This window comes from Esox lucius, chromosome 9 (genome assembly GCF_011004845.1).
Source record: "Esox lucius isolate fEsoLuc1 chromosome 9, fEsoLuc1.pri, whole genome shotgun sequence".
Taxonomy (NCBI): domain Eukaryota; kingdom Metazoa; phylum Chordata; class Actinopteri; order Esociformes; family Esocidae; genus Esox; species Esox lucius.
The window spans coordinates 16,451,024-16,475,072 of record NC_047577.1 but is presented as its reverse complement, the minus strand read 5'-3'; the positions used below and the strand labels follow the sequence as shown (position 1 = coordinate 16,475,072).

The 24,049-nt window shown below is 43.5% G+C and overlaps 3 protein-coding genes across 7 annotated transcripts in view; 1 reads left to right on the top strand and 2 right to left on the bottom strand.

Annotated features, from left to right (window-relative positions):
• The window catches only part of LOC105021626 (inactive rhomboid protein 2), a 32,601-nt gene extending 27,916 nt beyond the window's left edge, over positions 1 to 4,685 (bottom strand). The window contains exons 1-2 of one of the 4 annotated variants that reach the window (XM_010889408.4): positions 4,538 to 4,685; positions 1,990 to 2,189 (exon numbers count right to left, since the gene is read on the bottom strand). In XM_010889408.4, coding sequence (XP_010887710.1) covers positions 1,990 to 2,028 — 39 coding nt within the window. In that variant the 5' untranslated portion in view covers positions 2,029 to 2,189; positions 4,538 to 4,685. Of the gene's footprint in view, positions 1 to 1,989; positions 2,190 to 4,133; positions 4,220 to 4,537 lie in introns of those variants that run through there. The other 3 variants (XM_010889409.5, XM_020049855.2, XM_010889410.5) reach the window with 3 other exon arrangements.
• Positions 4,686 to 6,757: 2,072 nt separating this feature from the next.
• On the bottom strand, positions 6,758 to 21,508 carry acox1 (acyl-CoA oxidase 1, palmitoyl). 2 transcript variants are annotated; one of them, XM_010889415.5, is made up of 14 exons: positions 21,164 to 21,508; positions 20,065 to 20,224; positions 17,806 to 17,966; positions 14,146 to 14,253; positions 13,775 to 13,894; positions 13,487 to 13,602; positions 13,013 to 13,182; positions 12,576 to 12,738; positions 11,637 to 11,827; positions 11,072 to 11,248; positions 10,637 to 10,742; positions 10,308 to 10,451; positions 9,826 to 10,032; positions 6,758 to 7,841 (listed from the first exon to the last, which is right to left on the bottom strand). In XM_010889415.5, the coding sequence occupies exons 1-14, from the start codon at positions 21,270 to 21,272 to the stop codon at positions 7,791 to 7,793; spliced, it is 1,983 nt and encodes a 660-aa protein (XP_010887717.1). In that variant the 5' UTR covers positions 21,273 to 21,508; the 3' UTR covers positions 6,758 to 7,790. The 2 variants fall into 2 exon arrangements, with proteins under 2 accessions (XP_010887717.1, XP_010887715.1); XM_010889413.5 differs by lacking the exon at positions 17,806 to 17,966 and adding an exon at positions 15,239 to 15,399 and having other exon boundaries at positions 21,164 to 21,504.
• A 116-nt stretch (positions 21,509 to 21,624) lies between these two features.
• On the top strand, positions 21,625 to 23,661 carry ten1 (TEN1 subunit of CST complex). The gene is made up of 3 exons (XM_010889416.4): positions 21,625 to 22,214; positions 23,189 to 23,346; positions 23,416 to 23,661. The coding sequence occupies exons 1-3, from the start codon at positions 22,126 to 22,128 to the stop codon at positions 23,571 to 23,573; spliced, it is 405 nt and encodes a 134-aa protein (XP_010887718.1). The 5' UTR covers positions 21,625 to 22,125; the 3' UTR covers positions 23,574 to 23,661.
• The last annotated feature ends 388 nt before the right edge of the window (positions 23,662 to 24,049 follow it).

The following is a 24,049-nucleotide window of genomic DNA, read 5'->3' as shown; positions in this document are numbered from 1 at the left end:
TTTCAAACAGCCAGGAAACGTAAGATCCCTAAGGTATTCCTCATCGGACGACTTTGTTGATGTTGACTAAACGGTTGCTGGGAAAGCATCCCAAACGGCACCCACTCTTTTATATTGATGGGCCTGTCATCGTTAGACTAAGTGAGTGGTTCCCCCGTGACAGTCACTATCCGCTTGCGGAAACTTTTAGTCCAGACCAACTTTCATAACTGTGTCCTTTTTCCCCCAGTTAGGAACTTTATATGACATCACCCCTGAACTGACTCTACGCACAATACACATGAAATGTGAATCGTGTATGTTTAAATGAAGACCATCAGAAATGTGTATGTAGTAAGTGGGATACATTTGCTCTGTAATAACAATCAGCAATGTAATTAGGAATGATGTGGATAAAACAATTAGACACCTTTAATACACTCAAATCCATTTCTCTTTTGCCTGTATTTCAATGAGCTCTTTCCTACTAAACTATGTTCTTTGACTTTCAGCTCAGTGTTTGTACGTTTGAACTGATTGGTGTATAGCAAAGTGCAACTTAACAGTATAGTATATAACTATAGTATATAGCAGTTTTGTAATAATTAAAGTAAGTGCTTACCCCAACATTAGCATGGAATGGGCAAAGGGTTTTAACTCTAATAAAAGCTTTAGCCAAAACTAAGTATCGGAGTCAACAACCTTATTTGGACACGAGGAACCCAAAACACCATTAGGAATTACTAGCGTCATGAGGCAAGGAAACCATATTCAGTGGCTGACCATTCAAATCAGGACGTTGCTTGGCCAGTTCAACTGCTCTCTGTGGGATCCCTGGGCTAATCTGCAAGCAAGATTTGATCACTGGCCTCGCAATGATGCGGCTAACGGCGAGGCAGTGGAATAATAATAGTAATAATTATGAGGCAGTGGAATAAAATAATAATTATTATTATTATTGTTATGAGGCAGTGGAATAAAATTATAATTATGAGGCAGTTACTGCAACTGGGAGTCTCGCCTACACAGCAGCAGTCTGGGCAAAGGAAATGTTCTGTGAAGTCACACCAACGAGTCAGGAACACGTGGTGACAGACTGGGGAAATCACTCACCATGACAATATACTCTAAACTGTCAGTCCTAGCGTCCTTCTGCCATCTCACCTTCAGGCAAAATCAAAACTCTGCTCACTTGCAATTGGAGACAACATGACAGAGTAAAGTCAACCTCATCAGGCCACACGTCTGAGAAGGTTGAAAAAGCGCTTGTTATTGGACTTGTCCATGTAGTCACTCCCTGTACAGTTAGTTCTCGGTCATTGGGCAACTAACAAAAACAACCGGGCTCCTTAGCCAATATCAAATTAGAAGGAATATATCGATTGTCTCCCAGGTATTTGGTGCCACCCTGTGTTCCTGCGGGATGGTCTATGTGTGTGATTGTCTCACCGTGACCGCCTTTATACACTGAGAAGCTAGAATGTGTTAGCGTGAGAGTAAACACAGCTGTCGTCCCAAATCATCGCCCTGGAGACAGGCATGCAGTGGAATGGACTTGTTCAGAAATGCCTAGGTTTGGTAGCCACCAGTAAAACCTAATTCCACTCAGGAGCACTAGTGACCTAGCCCACATCCCAAACACAAAGTGCAAGGGCTATTGGCATCATGTTTCACCTACTGACATATACCTTAATGTTGATCAGGACAGAAGGTCTTAGGAGAGCCACATGCTAAAAGGCATCAATTGACACTGAGCCTTGTTCTTGGTAAGAGACTAAGAAATACATACATGACAACATACACTAAGGAATAAAGCTTCAATAGCTTCATGTGCAGAGCTATATACAGTGTTACAGGCACACAGCATTCTTAGCTGCCCTCCCCCCTGTAAACACATTGTGTGCGTTCCCTGTTTCAAAGTGGGCAAAAGCAAACAGCAACAGTTCCGTGAACGAGAGTACAATAAATAAACACGTTCATATTAATTCGGTACAAGCGCATATATTTTACCTCACAGTTCTCAAACGTTTCAGAGGTGTGGAACAGCATTCAGACTTACTGCTTGACTCGCCAATAAAAATGGGAGTGTTACCCCCGATCACTTGTGGCAGGCCGAAAGAAGAACTGGCCATCAGACGATTGCCTCATCACCACGTCCTGCGAGTGGCGGCAACTTCCACAATCTTCTAAACCGCCCTGATTGTGTGAACCTGAAAGGGCAGAAAGGAACAAGTCTGAAGAGTTGGTGGATACTCTCGGGATTTCTGCCTTCATTTCAACGAAGGACTGACTTGTCAAACATGCCGACAGAACTGATGGCTAAGTGAGTAAGGACATATCTTCTTAGGTTGAATCAAACAAACCCACCGATGCAACTTCAGAATAACGCAACAATCTATCAAGGAACTGAAACTTCCCCCTCCTCACACACAGTATATGTGGTAAAGACATTGCTCAAAGTGTTACTTTCGTCCATGGGGCCAAACAGTTAAAGAATTTGAGCAATATAGTATTTAGGATTGGCGTCCGACCTCAAACCTATGAGTAGGCTACCTCTATCATTCTACCCACTTGAAAGAGTCTGTGAGAAATGGGATGGACCAACCACAGAATTCTTGGAATGGTCTACTGTAGCCAGAGGGAAACAAGCATTCCACAACCGAAACCTAATCTCACTCCCCACTATCCATTGCAGGCATGCAGGTCAAAACCTGCACGGCGAAAAACCTACCGCAAATACCACCACTTCAAACGCCCCCTGCTCACTTAAAAACCCAAAGCTGCCTTCATGGAGACGTGAACGTTCTGCTCACACTGATAATATGTCAAGCAGTTCAGGTTGTCTCCAACATGGAGGTTATTATCTTTCCATGGAGACTGTTCTCTTTCCCAGTGACACTGCCTGGCCTGTTTTTTTAGCCTGTCGTGGGTGTAACTGTGGTGCAGTATGGTAAGCTGACAAGCAAGCTTCTCCAGACTGTGCAATCCATTATTGGCTCACTCTCTACAGATGAGAGCCATGTGGAGAAGTCACGATGGGGTACTCTGAGACATTGCGACCATTTTGCTGAGACAGAATAATATTTGCAGACATTTGAGTAGCTCTTGAATTATGAAATGGATTAAGGTTTTGGCTTCCAATACTTTGATGCTTTTGAGTGTCACAGTTGATATGTCCAAGTGCCACAACACACAATCTATCTGTCATTCGGATTTCAACGTTTCTGACATTTTGTCCTGTATGTTTTTGGGGGAATTTGAAATGGCATGACAATGACATAAAAAGAAAGAATCCTAAAACCCCAGCAGAAACTCCTGGGATGAGTGTTGCTAGGAGAGCGTGTAGGCCAGGCCACACGTTTCAGCTGACATGTTTAGGCATAACAGCTGAAACTCAAACCTAGGAAGTGCCTTTCTGGGGAACGGGAGGGACTTTTTAAAGAATTCACGGAGGAGGAGAAAGAGACTGATGTAGACAAATGTAAGCCAGTAAGACAAAGGTTTTTCCCCCTAAATGATTGCTATCCTGGAAATACAATCATGTGTTTGATTCCCAGTCAACCACCGCCATGTGACTTGTTCTGCTTCCCTACAGTATGTCATCCTGCCAGCTACCCTTTGTATAGGTCAAACGTTGCTCTATAACAGCTTGTTAGCTGTACCGCAGGTGCACTTCTGGTTTACCAAACCGAACTGACAGTTGCCGACCTCTGATGCAGGTGTTATGGGTTGGTTTTTGATCAACATCGCTCCGAAATACCCTGAATTACCTATTGTTTAAAATGAAGATGTGTATACACTAACACCAATAGTTAAAATATGCACTCACCACATTACTGTCACATCAGTTCACCCAATAAAAACTAATCTTCATCAGTTCACCCAATAAAAACTAATCTTCAATCATTTTTTATTTATTATGAAATTATGTAACGTTTGCAACAAGAGTGAAAAAATAATGTTATTACAACGACGATCGTTTCTTTGCCGTCACTCTATATACTTTAGTAACAGTCCAGTGGGTTACAAACAACATTAGCTTCGTAGGGTATTAAATCAACAAAAAAGACATTCGACACAACGTAAACACCCAACACACACACACACACACAAAAATCACACTTAAAAATAGACTCATTCTGGAAAACAGATACCTTTTTTAGGGCTTCTGTCTTGTTAATAAACTACAACCGCCAACATAATATAAATATAACTGGGATACCATCTGGAGTTCAACGGAAAGGACAATTCATTTACGGAAGTTGGAAGATGTTTTGGGTGACGAAGTGAGACGTTATATCAATTACTTATTTTTCACCCAAAGAGCAACAATAGATTACGAAGACGCATAATTTAGTTTTTCAAACCGCGCGCGTAGTTTACAGCCTTCTGCTTTCAATTGAAGATAGTTAAACTTATTTTTCAATGAAATGTAATCAGATCGTTTAACTTTAATACTCTTTAATGTTTCTTTGTATGACTGGCAAAAGACATACGCTGGTGGCACTTAAATCATAAACATTTCGAAAACGTAAATGCTAATCAAGACAATACTTACAGAAAACGTCTACGTAACTTTCCTCAATGTTGCTAAAAAGGGAAATAAGATGTACTACCAAAAAATGGTACTGTAGTTCCAACGTGGTAGTTTTTTTCGTTGTAATATCCTTGATAGTGTTCCCTCCGCAAATGTGGGCGGAGTTAGAAAGACCTAACCTACTTGATAAACAGACGTGAGTCAAGTCTGGTCTAGAAATATAGTGGAATTATGTACTTGTAACCGCAAATCTTTGTTACATTTGCACACTTTTTATAAGACATTAAATTAGCCTCTCCAAGCTTAAATAACACTCAAACAGCAAAAGCAGAGCGCCAGCTGTAGAAGCAACTTGATTTTCACCCACTACACAATTCCACAAGAGACGCACAACGAAAACGTAAAGGGTTTCAAAGGGAATGCTTTGGTTAATCAAAGGTCAGATTAAGTTTCCTTGAACTTTTAATTTCACTTTGAATCACGTGGTCTTATACAGATCCACATTTCAGCGTGGTATTGACAAAAATACTTAATTGTATTTTGGTCTCTACGGAAGAAAAATACTATGATTTCTTTAAATTCTACATTTGTTATAGTGGTGTAGCAGACGATTGAGTGAATCGAAAGACCCATGGGCCTGGTACAAATACCCTACTAATAATTTCACATGAACAGGATCTAGGATCCAGCAACATTTCGATAATTGACACCGCTCTTAAACCAATACCTGTGAGCATGGTCGCCAATTACTGACGTTCATGGCACCACTAACACTACATAAAATGGAGCAAAACCATGGTACATTTCCCTGATCAAGATACTATACTACATTTGGGGTATAATGTCATGGTAAACTTTAAATACAATGGCAGTACCATAGTTGCAGTGGTAAATATATGAGTGGATAGTCTAACACAGCTCCATATATTCTTAATGCCTTTTCTTCATAAGGTAGGTACACTGAGTTTACAAGAATGTATTCCCCATTACAACCCTACATGGCCATACCATCACACTACAAGGCTACATATGGTAAATTATTTGATTGAGACAATAACATGGTAAACATACCACTACATGATTCATAGAATACCATGGCAAGGTACCCTAGAAATGGAATACTACATTTTTTTTAAAGCAGTCTAATTTAGTATAATCTGATGTTTTATTTTCAGGCTAGGCCTCCATCCATTTGCACAATTAGATATCCTTAGTTTGTGTACCATCAATATTTAAATATAAACCGATCAGTCATAACATTATGACCACCTGCCTAATATTGTGTAGGTCCCCCTTTTGCTGCCAAAACAGCCCTGACTTGTCAAGGCATGGACTCGACTAGACCTCTGAAGGTGTGCTAGGGTATCTGTCAAAACGTTAGCAGTAGATCCTTTAACATCCACATGGCAGGGCCCAAGGTTTCCCAGCAGAACATTGCCCAAAGCATCACACTGTCTCCGCCGGCTTGCCTTCTTCCCATGTGTTCCCCAGATAAGCGACGCACACGCACCCGGCTATCTACATGATGTAAAAGAAAACATGATTCATCAGACCAGGCCACGTTCTTCCATTGCTCCGTGGTCCAGTTCTGATGCTCACGTGCCCATTGTAGGGGCTTTTGGCAGTGGACAGCGGTCAGCATGGCCACCCTGACTGGTCTTCGGCTACGCAGCCCCATACGCAACAAACTGTAATGCACTGTGTTCTGACACCTTTCCATCATTGCCAGCATGAACTTTTTCAAGAATTTGAGCTACGGTAGCTCGTCTGTTGGATCGGACAACACAGGCCAGCCTTCACACCCCACGTGCATCATTGAGCCTTGGCCGACCCAGTCACTGGTTCACCGCTTTTCCCTTCTTTGGATCACCTTTGATAAGTACTGATCACTGCAGACCAGGAACACCCCACAAGGGCTGCAGTTTTGGAGATGCTCTGACCCAGTCGTCTATCCATCACAATTGGGATCTTGTCAAAGTCGCTCAGATCCTTACGCTTGCCTATTTTTCCTGCTTTCAACACATCAACTTTGAGGACAGTGTTCACTTGCTGCCTAATATATCCCACCCACTGACAGGTGCCATGACAACGAGAGTGTCAATGTTGTTCACTTCACCTGTCAGTGGTAAAAATGTTATGGCTGATCAATGTATATTATTTAAATATTACAATGATTTCAAACCTTTATTTCATAACACCATCTAGTACAATATTATTTTTAATAAATCCACATATCATACATTTCACTAGTTCAATGTTTTTAATCAGCATGACAAATTACCTGGCACTTAAAACTATATTAACAAAATCATGGTTGCTTAAAACAACATTCAGTCAAACTGGATTTCATACACTTTCACACACACACACACACACACACACACTTCATCAGGCACATAACTGTCTCATAAACAGTCATTATTTTATCCATTGAAACATGTATTGGCCATGTATCAACCTGCACCATTCTGTAACAGTCAACAGCGTGACAATAAACAGAAGGTTGAATATACAAATATTATTGTTAATAATATTATTTAATGGGAATAAAGAATGTACTGGTTCAGAACTCCGCACCACAGATTAATTCATTAGGAACAAAACTGATGTAAACCAGGTAGGACTACCAGGAGTAGATCAATAAGAACCGCTTGTTTTCTTTCCATTTCCAAATGTTTTACTAGCATGTCCCCTAATGAATACGACTTTTGGGGTCCTTTCTTAGTAAATAAACCTAACATAATAAGTACATGTTCTGAAAGGCCCCTTTTTCAAATCACTAGTATTACAATTACTTAGCTGGGGTTTGACTTACTCATCAGTTTTTATTCCCAGATCATTTTCATATGCACAAGCACATATAGGATTTAATACATGATCTACAATCAATAATTAGTCTGAAGATTTCCATGAATCAGTCACCAAAACCCCCTAATCTTTAAGCCACTTTTACATTCCATTTTCTCAGCTATCAATTAAATTAATTCACTAGGCGTGGAGTATACAAAACTCTAAATAAAGGATGTCTAGTTAGCCATCAGAATTAGTCAATTAGAATGACTGCTAGATCAACCCTACCACATGTGGGAAGGTGTTAACAGAGACAAAATGGGATAAATGGTCCTCATTGGGGTCCCCTTTAGAACGTACCACCGCCTGTTAGAATCAGAAGGGACGGGCAGAATAAGCCCTTCTGATTGGTGGACGGGTGACAGTGGTGGCCATTTCGGGGGCCCCACTGATGGGTTAACGTTGTTAGGTGAAAGGGGTCGCCTTACAGCTTGGCTTGCAGGGGTTTCAGGTACTTGTGGTAGGACTCATGAACCTGGAGGAGAGAAAAGGAAACGTGTCAGTTTCAGTAGTCCATGGCAAGTCTCTGTCTGGTTGTAATTCTAGCAATTAGCCAAAGACAATGGTACTTCCCAGGAGACTTCATTCATTTAGATTTAAAAGGCAGCAGACGTTCATACCCAGAGCGACCATCAGTAGAGAGTGCATAGATTTTCATGCTGGCCTGCTGTGGAACTCGAACCCATAACATACAGTTAGGTCTGGAAATATTTAGACACTGACAATTTTCATAATTGCGGCTCTGCACACCACCGCAATGGATTTGAAATTAAACAACCGATATGCCGTTGAAGTGCAGACTTTCTGTTTAAATTCAAGGGGTTGAACAAAAATATTGTATGAAACACCTAGGAATTGCAACCATTTTCATACACCGTCCCCTTATTCCAGGGACTCAAATGTAATTGGAACTACATTTTCATTTTTAATATTTTGTCGACAATCCTTTTCAGGCAATGATTGCTTGAAGTCTGGAACGCATGGACATCACCAAACTGGGTTTCCTCTTTTGTGATGCTTTGCCCAGCCTTTACTGTAGCTGTCTTCAGTTGTTGTTTGTTCATTGGTCTTTCTGTCTTACGTTTTGTCTTCAGCAAGTGAAATGCATGCTTGATCACGTTGAGATCAGGTGATTGACCCGGCCATTGCAGAATATTCCACTTATTTGGCTTAAAAAAAATTTTAAAACCTGGGTTGCTTTCACAGTATGTTTTAGGTCATTGTCCATCTGTAAAGTGAAGCACTTTGCTGAATTTGGCTTAATCTGAGCCGACAATATATCCCTATACACTTCAGAATTCATCCACCTGCTTCTGTCATATCATCAATAAACACTAGTGACCCAGTGCCTTTGGTAGTCATGCCCATGCCGTCACTCTGCCTCCACCGTGTTTTACAGAGGATGTGGTGACACTTCGGGTCATGAGCCATTCCAAGCCTTCTCCATACCATTTTCTTCCCATTATTCTGGTACAGGTTAATCTTAGTTTCATCTGTCCAAAGAATGCTGTTCCAGGACTGGGCTGGCTTTTTTTAGATGTTTTTAGTCTAATCTGGCCTTTCTATTCTTGAGGCTTATGAATGGTTTGCACCTTGTGGTGAACCCTCTGTATTTGCTCTTGCGAAGTCTTCTCTTTAAGGTAGACTTGAATAATGATGAGCCTTCCTCCTGGAGAGTGTTCTTCACTTACCTGGACATTGTGAAGGGGTTTTTCTTTACCATGGAAAGGATCCTATGATCATCCACCACGGTTGTCTTCCATGGACATTTAGGCCTTTTTGTGTTGCAGAGCTCACCAGTGCTTTCTTTTTTTCTCAGAATGTACCAAACTGTAGATTTTGCATTCCTGCTATCTGTTTGATGGATTTTATTTTTTGGCTAAGGATTGGCTGTTTCAATTGCATTGAGAGCTCCTTTGACTGCATGTTGTGGGTTCAAAGCAACAGCTTCCAAATGCAAATGCCACACCTGGAATCAACTCCAGATCTTTTATCTGCTTAATTGATGAAGAAACAACAAGGGAATAGTCCACACCTGTCCATGAAACAGCTTTTGAGCCAACTGTCCAATTACTTTTGGTCCCATGAAAAAGAGGGGGCTACATATTAAAGAGTTGTAATTCCTAAACCCTTCCTGAGAGGCTGCACTTTAAGCCCATATTCATTATTTAACTGTAACTTGAATATATTTTGGTAAACAGCCCAAATAACAAAAATGTGTCAGTGTCCAATTATTTCCGAACCTAACTGTATAAGCATTACAAGCGCCATGCTCTTACCAACCCAAGATCCCCTTTCATTATTTAACTGTCAGATGTAGTAGAACCAATGCAATAAACATAGCAAAAACTGGCTTGATCATTATTCCAAAGGGCAAATGGTCAGGTTAAAAAAAAAATAATAATCACACTTGTCCCGGTCTCTCCTCATCACCCGCGACCCCTATAATGAACTCTGACCTCGGTCTTGTTTAGGGGCGAGCGGCGGGCCCACTCGAACATGTGCTCGTAGACGTTGCCATCGTAGCGTCCCAGGACGGAGTTGAGCATCTCGTCGCGGAAGTCGAAGGCGTCGACCAGGGCCACGGCGTCGGGTCTCAGCTGTACCAGCAGCTGCTTCAGAGTCTGAGACGCCTGGGAGAGCTGGGGAGCACTCAGCAGGCCGGCCTGACGGGGGAGACCATTAGGATTGGACCATGTCTGAGCTCAGGTAATGCAACCGCACCTCAAGGGCTGTATAGCCGTTAACAAATAATAATGAAAAGGATTGAATTTCGAGGTCACCGACTTGGCCTTGCCACCCTCAGCCAGTATTTGTCTCGGGGGGAAAAAATCTGGATGCCCTCTTTAGCGTGCCTCTACACGTCAAGTGACGGACCTAGTAAGGTGATCACTGTACGTTAGAAGTGCGCGGGCAGTGACGTGACCGATGCCGTGGTTACCTGGAGGAAATCTCCGCTGTGCTGTGTGATGCCCTGCAGGGCGTAGAGGAGAGCCAGCGTGCTGAGCACAGAGTGGACGGCTGGGTCTTCGATCTCGCCCACCTTGGCCGCAAACAGCTTCACCACCACATAGTGACAGTGGGCCTGTTCATGGGGGGGGGGGGGGGGGGGGGGGGCAGAAAGGAGGGGTTAGCGGAGGCGCAGTAGAAGCATGGTAGAGTTAGAGAGCGAGGCATGTCCGACGGGTGGCCGAGACAGGGCCAGGTGGGGGGTTGGAAATTCCCCGCCCCGTTAGCTAGGCATTCCCTGGGGCTGGGAGTGGGGCTTACATCGGAGGCTCGGACCAGGTCGATGGAGCTGTTGTTCCAGGCATCCTCCTGACTGACGCTGCGCTGCAGCTCCTGCTGAATGCTCTTAGCCGCCTGCTCCACCAGCCTAAAGGCACAAGGGGAAAAGGGCCTTGGCTTAGCGCACGACCACCAAGCAATATGGGGATGCCTACAAGAAGGGTCTGACGTCATGCAATCGGAGAGCAACTGAGAAGTAATTGAAATAACCCTTAATCAAGACCCGGGTTAAAACCGTACACTTTGTGTTCACTTGACTGAAATGGTCCTCTCGATAGGACCGACGCGCACCGACCGGCAGCCAAGGCGTGCGCAATCAAATGCAAATGTTATGCAGATGCCATTCGAACTTAAGCCTGCGTTAACAGGAACACAGGCCTGGCATTTAAAGAGGGTTTCTGTGGTGGCCCTGCTCACCAGGCAGCTCTCAGTTTGTAGGCTTCCACCAGGCTCTGAAGGTTGTTGCCGTTGACCAGGGTGGCCCGGGACGACACCGTCTGGGGCTGCAGCCTGAACTCGGACTCATTCAGGTAGGACACGATGCCGCTCAGCCGGTGGCCCGCCGACGCCTGCCTGTAGCTCTTTATCAAGAATCTGGGGAGAGTGGTGGGAATGGACACATGCGACAGCGCACGCACGCACACACACACACACACAAAGTCAGTCAGACACACTAAATACCTTCTATCGGTCGTTTACCTGAGTTCGACATTCAAACCAGAATTATGTTGGCGCTTTCAGCCATTGAAAAAGCACAGTTTGTTTGTTCGTGAGAAGCTAACACCATGCAGCCTCAAAAACCAGAACGGCTTTGTTCGATTAATGGCAACAGTTGATGTTCAGTGCACAATGTGACACGATCTGCCTCGTCTTGCCAGTACTAGCACGTTGTGTTTGCTTAAGTACTCGCCTTGACTGCCCTGGATTAAAATGTTTTTTTGAGGAGAGAATGTTTCAGTGCAGGGTGGGTGTGTATCCGTACCTTGCAGTCTGCAGCATCATGACAGTGTTCTCTCCCTCGTACGTGCAGGTGGGCACAAAGGTTACGTAGATGTCTGGCAGGGCGCTGCAGCTGGAGTAGCCATGCCCGCCGCACGCCATGCGACACACCTCGATGCCCGAGCTGGCCGTCCACGTGGTGAAGGCTTTCAGGCCAGCCGAAAGGGCATGTAGCTGGGCACAGGTCAATAGTGTTAAGGTATGTGGGCACAGAGGGTATATGTCCTAACACTGACACCAAGAGTGTAACTTAAACCTAACGCTCTAACCCTAAACCCTATAATAACTAGGTGTTCTAGAACTCCTGGATTTCTTGATCATTCCTCAATTGTGCTGGTATAAGACCTGTATCCCTGAGTGTGTTTACCAAATATCATCACTTGGAGTCAAACAGGTCAAGAGATGTGCCCGTTATAGCGCTAAATTAAACAAAATCGCTCATGCTTTCTCACTTTGCAATTCTTAAACGTACATGTAACAACACCATGCTTAGCTGCTGGGTAACTACGTAAGCTTAAGATTAAAACATGATGACAGAATAAATGAAAAACAATCTGCTACATCTTCTAAGTTGCCTGCAGGTATGTAAAGAGAAGAGTACCAACAAATATTGTTATCCATTTAGAAAAAAAGACTTATACAATACAAAAGTATCGACCCTACTGAAACAATCTAAACATCCCCAATGAGGTATATTGCCTAGGCCTGATACATGCCACTGGTGGGGTTTTGTTTTACGCAGATGATAAAACAGTGGCCAATTGGATGAAAACCTATCCAGCGGTTGCAAAATTATATTAAAAATACAACTATCCTTGGCAAACTGTAAGCCTCAACCCTCCTTCTTGCCTTGTGTACAGGGTTCATAATGACAAGGTTTTTACTGACAGCTGAGGTCTCTTCAGGACCCACCCCCTTGTACCTCTGGCAGTTCGCTGAAGTCTCCCTGGCTCATGTCTCCTGTGATGCGGTGGTAGACCTGGTTCATGTACTGGCCCACAAAGTTGTAGGCGTAGGCTGTGGCCAGCAGGGGGAAGAGTTTGTACTGCTGGGTCTGGTAGTCCAGGATCTGAGGCTCACCCTCTCTGTGGAAGATGAAAAAGTTCCCCGCCAATTCACAGAAATAAATTCTTTACTATTATTAATGGGCGTATAGTGTGTATTTTAATTTATTTATTAGGGCCAAAACAAAGATGTTCTGGGGATAAGGGGACTGGAATTGAGGAGCTTTTCAAATGTTTTCACATGTTCACAACTCTGCAATTATGTTGGTCCTACGACGGAGTGTGAACATCGTGCATGCTTCAAGTGTGTGTGTGTGTGTGTGTGTGTGTGTCGTTGTACGGTGTTTTTACGGACCCTGGGCGTATCTCAGACTGGCGCCGGACGGCGCTGTAGCGGATAGCAATGGTGCAGGCCTTGGAGAGGGCGAGGCCCGCCTCCCCGACAATCATGGAGCGGATGAACACCATGGTGCCGTAGGTCAACTTGTCTCTGGGGGGCTTCGTGTACGTGCCGTCTGCATCCACCTGGTGGTCAGAACAGTCAGACACACACACACGTATCAAAAGAGGACAAACCCTGCAATGAAACATTCTTTCCTCAAAAAAAAACCCATTTAATCCCATACAGTCATGGTAAATGCACAAGCAAACACTACATCCCAGTACATGCAAGTCAGGACAAATCGGGTCACACAGTGAACTGGCCAAGGTTTACGACAACCGGGTGAAATACAATGTAAACCGACGGGTCGTGTTAAAAAAATATTTGCGTACGTCTACAAACTGGACCTCTGTCACATTGAGCCAATAGAATCGCCCGGCTGCTCACCTTGGCATATTTCATCAGCATGTTGTTGCGAGGAATTCTGACGTTCTCCAATTTCAGGTAACCGTTGTCCACCTCGTCGAAGCCAAACTTCGGTCCTATGTCCCCTACCACCACACCTTAGAGGGACCGGGAAAAGAAGAGTCCGTTAAAACAAAGGCAGAGTGAGAGAATGGGGGACTGTGAGGGAGAGAGACACAGACACGCGAGCACAGACGCACCCAGACCCATATGCACAGACACACGCAGACAGCGAGACTGACAGCATGGTTCATTAGAGGGGTTCAGTACCTGGCAGAGGCATGTGGGTATTCATACTGCGTAGGGGTACGATGAAGGCATGCAGGCCGTGACATTTCCCCTGGGTGTAGAGCTGAGCTAGAACTATGGCGTGGTTAGAGGTCTTCCCCACTGGACGGGGACGGGGAGTGGAAGAGAGACAAGGAGAGAGCAAAGTCCATTACACTTCTTGTGAATTCACTTACGGTTGAAATAATTCTACTCATTAAGTCTCTAGTCCACAATGATTCAGCAATGTTTTCAGATGTCTATTCTACACAAGCAAAGTCCACCTACAGTAGACATAGGTAGGGATCGGTCTGGTTGTGCATGTCTGGACCTTGCCCTGACGTTAGAAAGTGTGTGTGTGTGTGTCTACTCACATCCCCCAGGCCACCACTTGATGGATGACACAGTCGGGGAGTTCAGGACAAACTCCTGAGTGGCCGGGTCATATGTTGCTGTGGTTTCCAGACCCCTGAGGTGGGTCCCTAGACCACGCAAGACAACAAGGCCCCAAAACGCACAAAGCAAACAGAAAACCAGAGAGAGAGAGACAGTCATCAATCAGTTATAGCAGAACATTCATGATTTTATATACATAACAAAACTGACAAAAGAAACACCGCTTTATCACCGCTTTATCTGATAAATAGTTGAGGTGGGCAAATAAAGAGAATACCATTGTAGGTGTTTGACAGATCAAAACCATCTGATTCTTATCATTCTATTACCTACAGCTCGACAGCGCAGTCGCATGTAAAGAGGGACTCGTCCTCCTCTATGGGGACTTCCTAACTAGGTAACAGAACAAAGAAAAAGGAGGCGGTGAAGGGTACCCAGTTCCAAAAGGAGGTCACGGGGCGGGCTAATCGAGCGGGCAAGCACGTTCACCCTCCGTGGCCAGTGGCCAAGGCTATGTGAGAACGAGAGCTAAAGCACATTCCAAAGGGAACACTTGCAAAGCTGTTCAGGCCTACAAGGCAGTACACATTTTACATGGCAGCCAGTTAGAGGTTTTAGTCAGGGTGAGTGTTATTTTTAGTTAAGCAATAAACAGTCCTTTCGGGTAGTTTATTTCTGGGATAATGTTTTGACTTAACATTCCCTTAGGAGTATGAAAGTTTTCTAGTGGATGAACTCTATTGTAAAACTGCCATTATTATATCAAAGTCTGGCCAGGTATTGGCACTGAATTGCAATATGAAAACAGGCCTGGATTTAAAGACTCTCTCAAGTTCGTTTGGAAACAGCGAATTCACTCGCGAAGAATGGTGTCGACCACGCTAACGGAGGCCAAACCACTGGGCGCAGTTCAACTAAACACGTGGCCCACAGACGTTAGTGTTACTGTAAACGCGGGGAGCCACGCATGCCTCGCCCACTCCACAGAGCACGGATTGACCCAAGGCTTCGCGAGCGAGGGGGGGGGTGGGGGTTGGGTCACGCATTGGTTGTGTCCAAGCTTCATTTTACCGTGGCCCATCTCGGTCTGCGCGTAGGTGCCAATGATCTCCAGGTTCCAGGCGGGTATGAAGAAGGTGTCCACCTGCTCAGGACTGGCCTGATTCAGCAGGGTGGGCAGGAACATTCCCAGGTGGAGATCCAGCGGCTCGGAACGCCCGCGGTGCACACAGCTGGGCCGGGGGGGGGTGGGGGGGGGGCAGGATGGAGGACGTTTTGTAGAGGCGGGGGAGGTAAGGTGTAGATAAGAAGAGAGGGGAACGTTTGTAAACATGGAGCAGATGATGAGGTGTAGATGGTGAAGGTTGGACAGGGGAAGAAGGTTGGGAAAGCGTTAGTCAGCAGTGTTTGGGGGATAGAGGGGTTAGAGGGGATAGAGGGGTTAGAGGGGATAAAGGGGATAGAGATGGATGGTGAAGGAAGTCGTTGCAAGAATTAGGCAGGGAGAACGAAAACAAGATTGTAAGCAAATCATGACAACTGATTTCAGAGTACTTCTGTGCATCTTCTGCATTCGGACCTAGCATAAATTAAGAAAAGGTTTCATTAAAATTATTTACACGAAGTGAGCTCTTAACGGATGATTATTGCAGCCAGCAGCAACCTTGAAAAAATGTGTGTGGATAAATGTTCATTTCAAAACCAGTAATTTAAAATGAAAAACCATTTTAAATTGAAACAGTGTGAATTTCCCCTCCCCCTCAAAATAACACAACACACAACCATTAATGTCTAAACCGCTGCCAACAGAAGTGAGTACACCCCTAAGTGAAAATGTCCAAATATGGCAGTTAGCCATTTTCCCTCCCCGGTGCCATGTGACTTGTTAGTGTTACAAGGTCTCAGGTGTGAATGGGGAGCAGGTGTGTTAAATTTGGTGTTATCGCTCTCACACTCCCTCATACTGGTCACTGGAAGATCAACATGGCACCTAATGGCAAAGAACTCTCTGAGGATCTGAAAAAAAGAATTGTTGCTCCACATAAAGATTGCATAGGCTATAAGAAGATTGCCAAGACCCTGAAACTGAGCTGCAGCACAGTGGCCAAGACCATCCAGCGGTTTAACAGGACAGGTTCCACTCAGAACAGGCCTCCCCAATGGTCGACCAAAGGAGTGCACGTGCTCAGGATCATATCCAGGGGTTGTCTTTGGGAAATAGACGTATGAGTGCTGCCAGCATTGCGGCAGAGATTGTTGGGAGTGTCATGGTCTGGGGCTGCTGGCAGTGGGGAGCTACAATTCATTGAGGGAACCATGAATGCCAACATGTACTGTGACATACTGAAGCAGAGCACGATCCCCTCTCCTCGGAGACTGGACCGCAGGGCAGTATTCCATCATGATAACGGCCCCATACACACCTGGCCAAGCATGTCTCCAGACCTAAACCCTATTGAGCATCTGTGGGGCATCCTCAAACGGAAGGTGGAGGAGCGCAAGGTCTCTAACATCCACCAGCTCCGTGAGGACTATGAAGCTCTGGTGAACTCAAAGACTGGCATGAATTACATTTTCTGTCAGTTTTTCTGCTTTCAGATGAAACAATTGGATTTTCAGGTATGTCAATCCACACTCCATGCCTGTTCAGAGGACACATTTGTTTCCAATGAGTTGAGAATTTGAAAAACAATAAAACAATATTCATTAATCCGAGCCATTCATTTACAAATAGGATCTACTACTGGGCAGAATGCTTATATCCATCCACACACATTAAGACTCAATTCAAATACAATTAAAAAAAATACAAATTACACAGCTTCAGGGTTCAAATTTAGTGTAATTAATTAAAAGGAGTAGTGTAGATTTGGCAAAAGGGAGTGTGGAAAAATCAACAATTGCCAGTCAAAATCCAGTCACAAGCTTGGAAATTCCTCAGTGGGCACTGTTAACAGTAGACAGGGAGAAGATGAAATAAGAAAAGGGAAAGGAAAGCTACTAAAAAGCTACATGGTTAAGGATGGTGTTCTGATTTTTGGGTTAGATATTCCTTTAACAAAAAGATCTGCATATTGCCAAAATATTCACTGTTTACAAAATAATCCATGGAAGTATTAGACTAAATTATTGTTTTGTGCACGAACTCATTACTTACATAGATTTGTTTTTGTTAATATTGTCAAAAGTTAGCTAAAGTCGGTAAGGGCCATTTACAAAAAGACATTAATCATGTTGTTTATTTTGGCCCAAAGAATACTTTCAGGTGAAGAACAAAAAACTAACAGTTAAGGGTACCTCGCAATCATGTCATAGAATCCCTGTTATTATGCATTTGATTAAGGCTATAACTAACTACAGGATTCAGCGACCATGGTTAGGGTAGTGTTCAGGTTAGGGGAACAATAGATCTGTCAAACACCTGCAAGAAATCCTCTTCACTGAACCCAGCGCTTTGTAATTTGAGACAACAATAAAAGTCACTTTGCCAGTCGACAAAGGCCCATCCGTAAATAAACAACTGGATGATTATTCTTACTTCCGTTGCCATTTTTTAAAATCTTGAGCATAGATACAGATATTCAAATGCTGTTAGGTTTATCATTATTAACACTACAGATTTATAGTAGGTGACTGACCGTGCCCTAGTTCTGTCTGGGCATAGGTGCCCACGGCTTGGGTGGACTCGGCCAAGGGGGCCCACTTCTTCAACTGCTCCTCGTTACATTGGGAGTACAGGGTAGGAAGGAACATGACAAAATGGAGCCCCATTGCCTCGTGGCTGTTCCCTTTATACAGCCTGAGTGGGGGGGGGGGGGGGGGTGCAGTGTGTTCGTTAGAAAGTAGGTGGGAGAAAACTGACTGGAGCAGGCCGGGACAACCTGCACCAGTTCAATAACTGTAAGAGTCTGCTACAGTACATGAGCACAAAGGAAATATAGCTACTGTTTATAAGGCTGACAGACAGGCTGGCGGGAAGATGAAGGAACAGGGCGACAGCAGAGATGGCTTCATTAAGCTTGTCTTGATATGGGGGAGTTACTAGCAAAACATGTCTATTGACGTTCACTTTAACCGTTTTGTCTTAGTTGAAACCACTTTCAGAGTTACACTGACAACATGAACATACTGGAAATACAATGCTTTTTAAGAAAACTGACAATGACAGACACCAATAAGTGTCATAACAAAGGCGCTTTTTTTAGGCCTCTGTTACACTTTCAATCTAGATGTGACTTTTGCTCTGCTTAGAATGATGGTGGTGTCCTGCCACAGTGCTCTGTAACTCATCCACTATCACACAGACAGGCCTTGAAAGCAACGTGGCACGGGGTTATAAACACACTGCATAAGCAATACTGTAACAAAAAAAAAACGGGGCTGAGTTCAAAAAAACCAAAATGTACATTTAACAGCATTTCGATTTTATTCCGATACACCACACAGACTTTGGTCAGGAAAACACCCAACACACAATCCAATTCAATCTTACTCATGGGGCAAATGGCAAGGCAATACATAAGTATGGGATGTTGAGAAGACTAACTTAAAACATTAAAAGGAATTAAGCTAACCTTCAGGATCTTTTGAATCATGACCCAAGTTTCTTATTAAATGTCCTATATTTAAAAACGAAATGTGATGTATTAAATCCCTACGTTTATTTTGCACCTGTGCATATTTTCTTGACAGATCTTTAATAATACATCAGTAAACAACATATCAAGGGGTAATAATTATACATTTTAGTGCCTAGTGTCCAAACTCAGGGCTCCAGAATAACAATTTCCTCTGGTGACACAGTTAAGTCTTTTAGTTGGTAGAACCAGCACATGATTAGGCAGTAGATTTCAATATGGCCAATAATGAGTAATGATGGGAAGTTGAATCTTTTTACTGATTTCCTTTATTTTAGTCTGTAACACCCAGGTGACCCAATGACCCACTGCCGGCGAACAATAAACTGAATGACTGAATGTCATGATCCAACAGAAAAGCCTCTAGTTCAGAATAGGGGGTTACTGCTGACATGCTTTAGAATTGTGTGGTTTAAAAGAGGTATATTTCTAAGTATGAAGTACACAAAAAAGTGTTTCTTAATGCATTTAAAACTACAATAGGTATAGTAGCTTAAGAATATATGTTTGACAGCTGAGAGGGGAATAAGTACACCTGCAAAGAACTGCAGAGAATTAAAAATTATAACTTGTTGAACGCCACACACCAACAGCTGCTGTCACAGTTACTCCCTCGCCCAGAAGAGGGGATTCGCAATACTGTTGGGCCAACTCATGGTTTGTCATTAATAAAGATTTTACTCTAAAAGTTGTCAGTAAAAGGTCACAAAATGAAACACTTTGGTCGGAGTCTGGAGTCTTGACTCTGTTTTTGGGGGAGTTCTGAAGGAAACATCAGACACACACGTAGCTGCGAGTCATCAATAACCAATGGGGTGAGGAACTTCCATAGCTACTGAAGGTTCTACTGAAGTAATTTCAGTAAATGCTGTGTGTTTCCTCAGTTTAGGACATTCGCCGTCTGTTCCCGCACTGCAAAACTCAAAACAAGAGACATCCCTGTTGTTGAGTAAATGGTGAGTAAAACATCCATGAAATGGGTGAAGGAGTGACGGGAGTAGGACACAAGAAAATATCACATTATAGCTTTTCATAGTCACTTCATTTATTTCATTCACATTCTCTTGATTACCATAAAGACCTTGTAAATTAAACTATCCCAAATAATATTCATAATTTTTTCTTCGCTTTTCACCAGCACTATTCACTACACATAACGGGAAGCCAACTATGGAAGACACACATATTCGTAAATTTTTTGTAGATTTTTGAGGAATGAACTGTCCCAGCAGACAGCCGACCGGCTGCGGTTCACCTTACCTCTTGTAGCAGTAGATCTCCTCTGGATCTGAGATGCCATACTTTCTGAGCTTCACAATCATCTGGGCACTCTTCCTCACTGCAGCTTCATAGCGCTCGCTCCGGGTCAAGAAGTTGAGGTCTTCGCTCTGGAAGTCTGGATCGCTGATCACCAGTGACTCTGTGGGGAATAGCGTAAACAGGAGTATTGAGACATCATGGTGAAACACTGTCTGTAGACTGTGTGGTATTAGGTTACTAGCAGTGCATCAGATTATGATTTTATTTTTTACATTTTGGGCTACATTACAATGTTTTTATTAAACCCACACAAAATAATAATGATATTTTGCAATATAACTATTGTATTTTTTCTGAGATCCAAAAACTCAAATACAGCAAAATGTTGTAACTGACAAAAATAAAACAATTCTACTACAAGATCAAAAGTGCACCAATACCATCAATGTCACAATTAATAATTCCTAAAGAAAGCAAATAAACGACAGGTTCTCACCCGTCATTTATTGTGAAAAGCATAGCTTACATAATGAATTATGCATTGGGTCACATTTCAAAAGTTAGCTAAACAAACCAAAGAAGGTCAATGTAAACTTGCTGTAGTGGTTTTCTAAGTAATGCCTTGAGACTGAGTATACTGCTGGTTATCATTTTAGCCCTAAAGTACTTGGTATTCACTTGAGACCAGAGGTGAATACTAGGTGGAATATAAAACCAGAGGTAATTCAGTTACACCCACAGGCTCGGATCAAGAAACACTGCCCTACTGTTTAACCTAGCATGCTACAGTAGCTGCCGGGAATGCTAGTTTGTTATTTGACACACCTGCGCCTATTACCCAGAATCTTTACAGTACGCAAATCGAATGTTAAAATGAATTGGTATTCTTGTCACAACAAACAACAGATGACTGGTATTAACGACAACGAGTTAAAGATGGGTAAAACGTGTTTAGCTTACGTTCGATAAGACAGCTATAGTAAAGACGGCAGCTCCCAACTCAGTTTTTAGAGATGTTTAATGGTATTTATTACATCGCATGAAATTTCATCAAACAGGTCATACAAACAAGCCACAGTACAAGATCATTCCAACTTACGAATTTCTCTTCTTCTTTTGGTCTTCTCTATACCACCGTCCAAAATGTATGTGAGTTTCTCTACGTTAAATGTAGCATTCTCACGCTCTTTACTTATGTCTGGATTCATGGCGAAATAAATATTTTTGTCCTGGCAGAAAACTACGTTGCTTGCGATGTAACAGCAGGACAATTGTGGTCGTGTACCACAACGTCCTAACCACAGATAAATAAAGGCCTTTGATCTGCACACAGGAACCAAGTTCACTGGAACAGCCAACGTGAGTTACGTTGAGTCCGTTTTGGAACGTTCATATAGAAATACGCTATATAGAATACATCTACAAATCTAACATGTAGATTTTGAACATGGTCTGTCCTATTCATGTAATTTCTATCTACAGCGTTTGATAACGTTTCGCAAACAAACAGGCCGTGACCAATTTTGACAACTTCCTGAAAACGAGATGGGGCGGGGATAATGTTGTCAGAGATATTACCAGAAGCGAGACTGCCGATTACAGAAACGAGCCCACCGTTTTATGACAGAACAGGGTTGCCCAGGTTTACTTTGTCCGCCCCAAATCTGTTGTTTTTCTGGGTGGTGCAGGGCGGGTGGTGCGAGCGGAATAGGAGGTGACTTTCCAACCAGTTAGTTGTCTCGTTCTAGCGCGGGGGAAATAAGCAGCCAATCACTTCGAATGGGATGTCTCCTTCATGTAAAATCTCTGATGTTATGTGAGGAAATCACCGCGGGGAACATGGACGGCACTTTCTCCTGTATCGACTTACATTCTCCCGTTTGGTTGAAGATTTGTGGATTGAAGCTCGCATTATGGTTTAATTTCACTTGAACTTTACAGAATATATACGCGTACTTAGACCGGCCCTAGCAAAACACAACTGGTAAAGAATTAGGAAGTGTTGCACTATATTCGACACGTTTTTGTACTATTTTGTAGTTTTTGTAGTTTCTTGAAAAGATGCTTCCAGCCCCTGCAGTCTTTCATTTTCCTTGGGAAATCCAATCAGGTGTAGCCAAAGAGGGAGACTCGGTGAGAACATTTGGAAGGTGGGTGTTTATGATGCCTGGCTAAATGTCTTGAACGCCTAAACTGACTGTGTTTTCCAACAGTTGGCATAGGCTTGATACTGTCCACCCTTGCTGTCTTACCAGGTGGGATCTCGTCGCCACTGGGATGCCCTCCCTCCAATGCCTTTCGACGGAAGAGTCACTGGCTTGTTGTTGACTCTCTGTTGTGCACCTGTGCAATTGGGCTGTACGCTGCTAGCAATACTCTGCCCTCATTCAGGGGGGTTGCGGTTGATGGGTGTCCCTTTGGTTGAAGCCTGGCAATGTGGGTGGATTGATTTCCTGCCTGTTGGGCCCTGTCCGGGGCCTCCCCCGGGTAGGGCCACAGTGTCACCGGACCCCCGTCTCAGTTCCAAGGTGTTACGCTGCTATATTATTGTGCTGGGGGATATGAGGAATGCACTACTAACTTTTCTCAGTCTCCTCCAGTTAAATTTTAGGAGGAGATGAGGTCCTGGTCCACACCTGCGGATTACCTGGTTTGGGGGGCCCATTGCTGTCCCTGTACTTGTCCACCTGGTCATATTTCTGACCTAGTCTAAAATCAAATAGACTCTGGATTTAGCCCAGAGAAATGTATTTATTATTCCAATTGGACTCTTAATATCTCACCCGGCACAGCCAGAAGAGGATTGGTCACCCCTCTGAGCCTGGGTCCTCTCTAGGTTTCTTCCTAAAATTCGACCTTAGGGAGTTTTTCCTAGCCACTGAAATTCAACACTATTGTTGTTTGCTCCTTAGGGTTTAGGGCCGGGTGTCTCTGTAAGGCACTTTGTGACAACTGCTGTTGTAAAAAGGGCTTTATAAATACATTTGATTGATTGATTGACTGAGTTTGATATGTGGGGGGCATTTTATATTTACCTGCTTCCAGCACTTTGGGGGGGGGGCATGACACCTCTGCTCCTACTCTCTTGGTTACACCGCACATGTTATATCTGTTAATTTTCCAGATTGGTAGCCTACCAACCGGAAGAATCAAAGGCAACCCTATCTGCCCAGCATGCAGCAACACAGCACCAAGTGGTTGTTCAGACAACATTTGTTGAGCCCTTTGATCCCATCATCGGAGCCCAGTACATAGTTCTGGGAGAGATTGAGAATGTTGAAGGTAAGATGAGCATATGTTATGTCGTGCAACACCCGAAACCTGCAACTTCACTAACTTAATATGTCTTAGGAGCCGGTGTTGTGGCGGTCCGTGCCCGTGTGCTGAACTGTGTGGATGGAGTGAACCTAGCCCTACTTCAGAGAGCCATCAATGAACAGAGGACCTACTTCAGAGAGAGATCAGTTAGCGAGGATGACGTTGATGCTCACCCGCTTGCTCCTCCCTGACCGGAACCCCAATAAAAAAAATAAACTGCTACAGTGCAACTGTAAATTGTTCTGGATTGGATGGCATATAAAGGACCGTAAAATGTTATGAACTGAGTTGATTTAAATGTCCCCTAGGATTGTGTCAAAATGTGTGGTGGTTATAACACTGATTCTAACAGTGTTTTCCCTGGGAGATGAAGAATTGAATAGCCAGTGGAAATGGGCTGTGATAAGCTACATATTCATACACAAAGAAACCTGCTTATTCTCATGCACTGTAGTCATACCTCTATTCTTTAAATGTTACCAGTTTTAGAAGGCCCTCGGTGCTCTGAGTGATGGGTCATGTGGATGAAGTGAATCATGAATATTTCATGTTTGCATTGTTATTTAGATGGCAATTTACACTATGGTTTAATGGAAATGGTAGTTTAGAAATGTGTAGTTGTTTAAATTAATGCTTCTTGCATAATATTCAGATGTACCTGTGGATT

What these genes read in the sequence shown, in the direction of transcription:
- acox1 (XM_010889415.5), bottom strand. Translation starts at nt 21,272, where the DNA reads ATGAATCCAGACATAAGTAAAGAGCGTGAGAATGCTACATTTAACGTA. An exon ending in CAAGTGGTGGCCTGGGGGAT is followed by an intron (nt 13,895 to 14,145) that starts GTGAGTAGACAC and finishes GTCCCCGTCCAG; the next exon opens with TGGGGAAGACCTCTAACCAC. An exon ending in ATGATGCTGCAGACTGCAAG is followed by an intron (nt 11,249 to 11,636) that starts GTACGGATACAC and finishes CACTCTCCCCAG; the next exon opens with ATTCTTGATAAAGAGCTACA.
- ten1 (XM_010889416.4), top strand. Translation starts at nt 22,126, where the DNA reads ATGCTTCCAGCCCCTGCAGTCTTTCATTTTCCTTGGGAAATCCAATCA. An exon ending in TCGGTGAGAACATTTGGAAG is followed by an intron (nt 22,215 to 23,188) that starts GTGGGTGTTTAT and finishes TTAATTTTCCAG; the next exon opens with ATTGGTAGCCTACCAACCGG. An exon ending in AGAGATTGAGAATGTTGAAG is followed by an intron (nt 23,347 to 23,415) that starts GTAAGATGAGCA and finishes AATATGTCTTAG; the next exon opens with GAGCCGGTGTTGTGGCGGTC.